Source organism: Rattus norvegicus, chromosome 3 (genome assembly GCF_021556685.1).
Source record: "Rattus norvegicus strain SHRSP/BbbUtx chromosome 3, alternate assembly SHRSP_T2T, whole genome shotgun sequence".
NCBI lineage: Eukaryota > Metazoa > Chordata > Mammalia > Rodentia > Muridae > Rattus > Rattus norvegicus.
In genome coordinates this window covers 118,860,316-118,868,594 of record NC_141536.1, presented here as the reverse complement: position 1 = coordinate 118,868,594, position 8,279 = coordinate 118,860,316, and the positions used below count along the sequence as shown (strand labels likewise).

Below are 8,279 nucleotides of genomic sequence, written 5' to 3'. Positions count from 1 at the left end.
CATGAGCTTCCAGGAAGGGCAAGGGCATTATTTCATTAGGGAGGGGGGGTAATTATTCCTCCCTCTCCTTATCATGGCTTTCAATTTCCTGAGTGTTGGTCTTTTACAGCCCCAGATGGGTTGACTCTTAAGGGAGGAGGCAATGCACGTAATGTTCTAATCTTTGGGTGGGAATGTCATCTCCACCCAGGTCCTGTGATAGATTCCATTCTTTTTAAAGGGATGACTTTCTTTAATGGGCCTCTACAGAGCCCTGATGTCCTTAATGACCTCTAAAACTATCATAACATTTCACCTCAAGAGTTAAGACTCTCAAACCACTTAGACGACAATCTGAAACTGGGCAGTGGAGACTAGCTATAACCCATCCATCACAAAAGCTTAGAGGACCAGCTCCAAAGATGTCCAGAGGGTCTAGCTTCTGGCCTGGAGTTTGGTTCACACTTTGTACACAGCCTCCAGGCAGGGTATCTCACTTCTGAGAAGCTGGATAAGGAATCTGAGCCCTCTTCTGACTTGCCTGGTCTCCAGCCAAGACACAACCAAGGGAATTATAAGAATTAGAATTGTGTTCCTAGTCTTTACCCCTAAATCTTCCTAACCAATTTCTATATCCTGTTCTCATCAGCATAGCCTATCAGTGTCTGAGGATGCTATACTTAGGGTATCTTTTCACCATGAGGGCGATATGCTTCTCCTGTTGAAGGTAGACCAAATTTCAGAGACCTGTAGGGGAGTCGAGAACCTTAAGTGAAGTCTGATTGTGTTCTGATTGATCAGTAGAGACAAACAGGTCAGGAAATAATTTATTTTGACTCCTTTCCTCCTTCTTCCTTTCTTCTGTTCAGTCAGTCTTGCTATATAACTTAGGTTAACCTTGAATTCGTAATCCTCCTACATCAGACTCTGGAGTGCAGGGGTTCTAGGTGGAAGGTACCATGTCTAGGTTAGTAAATCATTTAGGAGGCTATGAGTAGGGATTTAGATGTCCTTTGGTGTTGTCTGATGGCAAGAGGACAACAGAAACAGAAATGTTATCCAAGTCACAGGGACAGCAGAGATTTTTTTCGTAGTAAGCCACTTCTCACTCTCGAAGAGAAAGAGTGTGGGATGTGAGTTCTTGACCATCACTATTCTCATGGCCAGAAGGCACAGGTATGATTGAGCATATCACCCACCAGTTTCTCAGTCCCCTCTCTCGAGCAGCAGATCCCACTGTTTCCAGCAGTAACCCTGAGGGATGGGACATGGGGCTGCCATCTTTAAAAGACCTGTCTATACAGTGTGAGGTTCTGGCAGTGTGGTGGCCAACATTTTGTGCAATTGCTCTACCTTGTAAGTTTTTGTAAAGTGTATCCTGTCAGCTAATACTCCCAAGATGGATGGCTCCCTGGAATATGTGTGCTATTCTTAAAACTGTTTAACTACATCTGTTGTTCTTATGAGATAATAGGTCACAAGGCTAACTGCTGATTCTGCTTCTGTACCAAGTGCTTGATTGCTCAAGCTAACCGAGACGTCTGCAAGGCATCTGTTTAGCTTTGCCTGCACGTAGGCAGGCTGTATGCTAACTCAACCCCCAAAGTGTAATCTGTGGTTTTTGCCTTTATAAACCCCAGACTAAGGACACACTTTGAGAATCCCGAGTCTCTGTGTGCATCTGGCTAGTATCTCATAAAACCTCTTCTTTGCTAAAATTCACTCATTGTCAGACTTCGTGAATCTTGAATGACCCCTGGTCCAGGACATCTTGAGACTCCACGGAGATCCAGGCGTTCAGCCTGATTCACGTTTTCCTGACCAGCCTTGACCAGGGCTCCTGGTATACCCAGAGCCAAGACTTTGCTTAAGCTTAAGGAGCCACCAGTCCTCAACGCCTAGATCCCACTGAGGAGCCCTGAGACCCTGGGACACTCTGATCTACTGAGAAATTTGGATAAGCCTAAAGTTTAGAGGCCGCCACTGACAGGTTCTCCACGCCTGGATTGTGGGAAGGTGGCATCGGAAGCCCTCTCAGAGGTAAAGTTATGTTGGTAGTATGCATTTGTCTATGAGACTTGAAGAAAAGCTGACTCAGAGTGAATCCCTGAGTCAGAGGGACCACTGGGCACTAGTGCTTCCGTATGGAGGGAAGGGAAGGCTGAGTAGAAGCAGAGGTTAGCGGCCAAGTGGGAGAACACTGTTTGCTTTGTGTGTGTGTGCATTACTTTTTGTGTCATTTCTTGTCCTTGAAGAAATTGAAAAGATGGGGCAAAAAAAAAATCTTCCACCTAGAACCCTCCTTGAAGTCTGACCAAGTTGCATTTTAAAGTCTTCCAGAGAAAAGCCTCTGAGAGAACAGAACTATTCAGGAAAACTAACTACCTTTTGCTCCCTCAGTTGGGCTTTGTTTTAGGAGGGGCTGGCCAGCATGGAAGGCTCCTTTAAACTTTCTCTTGCTTACAGAGTGCAACAGGAGGTCTTTAGAAAACCAGGTCAACCAGACCAACTCCGCTACATTCTGGCCTGGGGATTTCCTGAGAAATTTCCATCCTGGATGGGAGAGTACCAGCCAAACCACGCCCCTAATGCAACCAGTTTTGTTTCAGAAGAAAGAAAAAGGCCAAGGGGTGGGATAAATTTCAGCTTCCAGTCCAATCATCCTCACCCTGTACTGCCACCCTGTGTGGCTGGGGCACCAGCCAGGGAGAGGAATGTGATGTTCGAGGCATTCCTGAGTCCTCTCACGCCCGGGGTGGGACCTCTTCCTGACCCCAGTCTCCTAGTCATTAGTATCTCTGATTCTGACCCCCAATCCTTCTCCTTTCTCTCAGAGACTTCATCCCTGCCCGCTCTCCCTGAGGTGATAAGAGTCTCCATGGCTCCCTTCTCAGGGCATATCCTACTGTGCCCCTGGTGCTACTCTCTGACATGCTTTCCCCAGATCTCTGCTTCCAGCTATCTTCCCTTAGGGAGAGGAACCCCCACCCCCACACACACGGAGGCCATGAGGAATAAGAAAGACAGGAAAGGCCATCAATCAGTTACGATATGTGGTCTGTATAACTAGAAACTCCAAAATCTCTCTCTCTGAAAAAACCCAAGGCTTCATCTCTCTGCTAGAAATGGTGTTTTATATACACCACCTACATGGGCAGACTGTCAGCAGCTACTTCAAACTCTCTTCACCACAGAGAAGACCATCATTTTGGGAAATGATGGGAGATTAGCTATAGATCTGGTGACAACCGGAGACATTTTTCCTTCCCTGCAACCAGACTGGGATTCTAATTCCCACGAAGGTAGGGAGTCTGTCTCTTAACCTCTTTCACCAGACTCTGTAGGGGAGTCTTCGGGTAGCAGCTAAGTGCGCCACGGTTTGTCTAAAGTAGGTCAGATAACTCAGGGCTTAGATGCGTCACCATCTGCTTTCTGGTGCATCTTCTAGAAGGTCACCCAAGTCACACATCCCATGGACTAGGAGGTCCCAGAAAACTTGGGCACTATCAATATAGCTTTTGTTCCTACATCAGCATCAGATATTAGGAGAAAGGTTTAGAAAATAGAAGGCTTTGAAGCATGGGTACTACAGAGCTAGTCAAGATGGCCTCCTTGGTATACAACAATAGGGTCAGGCAGACTAAGAAACTAGCTAAGATTGTGGCGGCATCTTGCCAGGGAGAAGGACTTTAGTATCTAAGATTTATGAAAGAAGGACCAAGGCTGTAGGAAATGGATGCTGAGAGAGGTAATCCCCTAAAGAAAGGCCAATGCACATACTGCAAAGAAACCGGCCATGGGAGAAACAAATGTCTCAAACAGAAGCTTAAGTTCTGCATTAGTGCTCCAGCTGGATACAGCCTGATGGGTTGGGTTCAGTCACTGCCCTTCCCACTACCTCCAGCTCAGGATAACTCTGAAGTAGGCAATGTTTCCCATCAATTTCCTGGTGGAGATCAAAGCTAGTTACTTGGTTTTAAAGCAGGCAAGTGAGCCAATACGTACGAAACAGATTTGTAATACAAGGAACTACTGGTTCACAAATTTGTTGTTGGACCACCAAAAGAACTGTGGGCCTGGGAAAGGGGACTGTGACCCACTCTTTTTTGGTCATAACTGAGTGCCCATACCTTCTGTTGGGACATTCTCTGCTCCACAAACTAAAAGCAGAAATAGAGTTTGTAAAGGATGAAATACCTAGGTTTGGATTGCTATTGTTCCTGAGATCAGACAATGGACCAGTCTTTCTATCTAAGGTTACTGAGAACAGTTCTGCTGTTCTGGGGATCAATTACAAGTTATATTGCACTTACCATCTATAAAGTTCAGGACAGGTAGAGAGGACAAATCACAACTGTAAAAAGACCTTGACTAAGCCGGGCATGGTAGGACACACCTTTAATCCAAGCACTCGGAGGCAGAGGCAGGCAGATCTATGTAAGCTGGAGCCAGCCTGGTCTACAAAGTGAGTTCCAGGACACCCAGAGCTGTTACACAGAGAAAGCCTGTCTCAGAAAACCCAACCAACCAACCAATCAGACAAACAAAAAGACCTTGACTAAATTAACCTTGGAAACTGGCAAAGCATGTGTGAGGCTCCTCCTCTTTGCCCTTCCAAGGGCTCGAAGTACTCCTCATGTGAAAGGGTTAACTCCACTTGAAAATTTAACCGCCATCTTCTTCAATCTGTGCAGGCTCAGCAGCTGACTCAGGACGCTGTAACCTCTTCATTTAAGGCTGCTCTTAGAGGTCCACTGCTTTGACACACACTTTCCAGGATCAAGAGACACCACGCTGAGACACCAGGACCCTGTTAGAAGAGACCACGTCATCATCCTGACCATCCCTGTGCTGTCAAAGTAGACGGAGGTAGTCTGCACCTGGATACATCACTCTCAGGTCAAGTGTCCCACTGGGAACAAGACCCAGTTAAAGAAAAGTGGACTGTCACCAAGACCTGCAAAGATCCACTAAAGATAAGAGTACCATGGGTTTTAACCTAATGATGTTGTTTTGTCTGGCTCTATTTCCTTCAGCCCTTTCCTGGAATCTTAATTGGAAACCCCTAGCTCCACAGGGTCCTAAATTGGCCAAACCAGTCCTTAAGGCATGGAAGTTCCAGGTGGTTGCCTTAGATAATCACAACAAGACCATAGCTTCTACCTTCTGTCCAGTGACAGGATGTGCTAGTACTATAAGCCTCACCTTTGATATAAGGGACACCTGCCAAGGGAAATGTATACAGGACTTCTACAATGCTATGATGTCTCCTATATATGTTTGTTTCGTATATGAGCAAACTCGCTCAGACTGTAAGGACCCAAATTATGGAGGATGCCCACACTGGGGCTGCAAATATCATAGTACTTGGCCCAGGTGGGGAGGAGAAAATCCATCCAGACTCAACTCAGTTGATTGGCATACGAAGGTCACCTACTCGATCCCTGACCCTTGGGATGACAGATGGAGAACAGGGGTTGAGGGTCATATCTACAGACATAATGAGAAGGATACAGGCTATGACAGGAAGACTAGGATACGCATCTTTAGAAGTTTAGACAGATTTATTCCTCCAAATTCCTCTATGTGATGCTAAAACCAAACCAGCTACTATACCCACACCTGGTCCTGTTTCTGATGTCACAGGCTGACACCACTTTGTACTACCACCACCTTTCTCTCTCTCTCTCTCTTCCCACTTACCCTACTTCTCCGACCTCCTTTGAATTCCTAATGACATGTTACTATCAGTATACTTGCTCATGAATGTTACTAACCCAAATATTATGCCTGATTGTTGGCCCCGAACCCTACAAAACTCTCACATTATGTAGGACTCACTGTACATCAGAAGCCCATTCTGCCACTCCCTTGGCCAATTGTCCATGGGTGTGTCTTTCCACCCAAGCATCAAATTTCTTCACGTGGGCCAAATCCAAGGTGAGGGGAATCTGTTTCTACTCAAAGAGCTATGGTATATCTAAATCCTCCTTTAAGAACAAATGAAGGTTCTTCATAAATATTTCCCAGTTCCTGGTAACACTTTTTCAAGTGCTGCTTCCTTCCTCCCTTCCTTCTTTTGTCCCTTTCTCTTTTCCTTCCTTCCTTCCTTCCTTCCTTCCTTCCTTCCTTCCTTCCTTCCTTCCTTCCTTCCTTCCCCACTTGGCAGGGCAACTGCTGCTGAGGCCAGAGTAGTGGGTGCCAACGTAGGGTAGCCATGGAGACATCTTGAGAGCTCTGGGCCAGAGAGTCTGCCGAGTCTGGCTGGCTGAATAAGACTGCTGACGCCATGTGGTGCTGGCACTAGCGTGAGATGGAGTTCCTTTATTTAATATTTACCGCCACAGTTTGGCTCACCAGTACGGAGGAACTGCATCCATGCTTACCTATCTGGCACATGCAGAAGCCCCCAAATTCTGTATCTTGGTATTCCTGTTCCCCTGAAAATATATTTATGATGATGGTCCAGCAGGGAGAGAGTACTTATATTCACAAACCCTGCCAGTCCCCTGGTCCAGGAAAAAAAGCAAAATGTGAAATTCACTGCCTCATACCTTGCTTAATCCTCTTACGCTTAAGTAGAGCAGAAACTACTAATGGTGTCACGGAAACAACAGTGGCTGATGCTAACTTCAAAACCATAGAATGTCAAACAACCCAAGATCTGCCCATATTAGAAAAATCTATTGTCAAGCTAGAAGAACAGATGGATTTATTAGCTGGAGGTAGTTTTATGCAGAGCAAGGAGGGCTTTAGGGGAGAATTGTTGCTTATATGCAAACCACTCAGGAATCATTAGAGATAATGTGGCTGTGCTCTGGAAAAACCTCATAGAAAGAGGGAGACGAATGGTTCCCCTTCTCATTCTGAGGCTCCTCCTGATTACTGTGCCTCCTGGCTCAGTACCTCCAGGTAACTCTGCTGTCAGCTACACTTAGCTCTCCTGCTCTTGCCGATTGCCGTTGGATCCTGCACCAGTAATGCTTAACTGAATACATAAATTCACACTTCGAGGCTACTAAACTAATGGTTATCTGGTCCCAAGATGAATAGGCACCCACCACCAAGTCAAGGTTTGACTCAGAACACAACTCAAGGGGAGAATGTGATGCTGATTACCACTGTGTGCAATTGTTCTAGCTTATACATTTTTGTAAAGTGTACCCTGTCAGTTAACTTGCCCCAAATGGAGGAGTTCTTGGAATATGTAGGCTATTTTCAAAACTGCCTGGTCTAGTAAAAATGTTGAACTACCTATGCTGTTCTGACAAGATAATGGTCACGAAGTTAACCACTGGTTCTGCTTCTGTATGAAAAATGCTTGCTTGCTCAAGATAATCAAGATGTGTCTGCAAGGCATTGTTATGAACAGTAAGCTCTGCCTGCACATAGGCAGGGTGTGTGCTAACTCCTCTCTCAAACTGTATCCTTGTGGGTTTTGTCTTTATAAACCCCAGACTAACAATAGCTGGAGACACACTTTGAGATTCCCGAGTCTCTGGTGTGGTCCTGGCCAATATCTAATAAAGCCCCTTTGTTACAATTCATTCACTTTTGAACTGGTGAATCTTTGAACAACCCCAGACCCATATCAGCAGCAACCACCACCACAGTAGCAACAGATCTCCTGGGAGCTTGTTAAAAACGGCTCAGCTCCTGTGGTCCCAGATAAGTATCAAGGGGTTTGGAGGGTGACTCTGAAAATATGTCTCAATTATTATCAACATCTACAGGCATCTGCTGGCTACCATAATCTGCTTCTCTCAGGTGGAGGAGTTGATATCTTGGTAATCAGGATCTATTGCCCAATATTCCTCCACTGCGTCAGTGAGCCGAGTCAGTGTGCGCCTTAGCCTCATTACCGTCTCCTGCCCTGAGGGGCCCATCAACAGTTCTGGGTCTCCCTTCATTCATGCTGGCTCTGGGTCTCCATTCATGCTGGTTCTGGGCCTGAAGCATTGCTTTAGACCAGACCTCAGATACCAATAGTTTTTAAAGCTCTCAGGCAAGAAAAAGGGTATATAGCTCAATGTTCTCAGTATCCTTAGAACTGTGCTTCTTAGCAGGTCATGGTCTCACAAGCCTGTAATATCAGCAACTGGGAAACCGAGAGAAGAGAATCAGAAATTCAAGGTCACCTTTAACTACAGTGTCCTTAGTACAGTGCAAATTTGGTCCTGCTTCTAGGTACAGGGCTGAGGACAGGACTTCTGGCCCCAGAAGAGCAGGAAGATATTTACATTATGATTCACAACAGTGGCAAAATTACAGTTATGAAGTAGACAGATGGGCCTGCTCTG

The 8,279-nt window shown here is 45.8% G+C and overlaps 1 protein-coding gene across 1 annotated transcript; it reads left to right on the top strand.

The window, feature by feature from the left end:
- Window positions 1-1,635: 1,635 nt before the first annotated feature.
- Window positions 1,636-7,526, top strand: Ervv-2 (endogenous retrovirus group V member 2, envelope). The gene is given in 2 exon segments (NM_001408907.1): window positions 1,636-2,019; window positions 4,674-7,526. A coding segment is annotated over 1 exon segment (603 nt). The 5' UTR covers window positions 1,636-2,019; window positions 4,674-4,966; the 3' UTR covers window positions 5,570-7,526.
- Window positions 7,527-8,279: the final 753 nt, after the last annotated feature.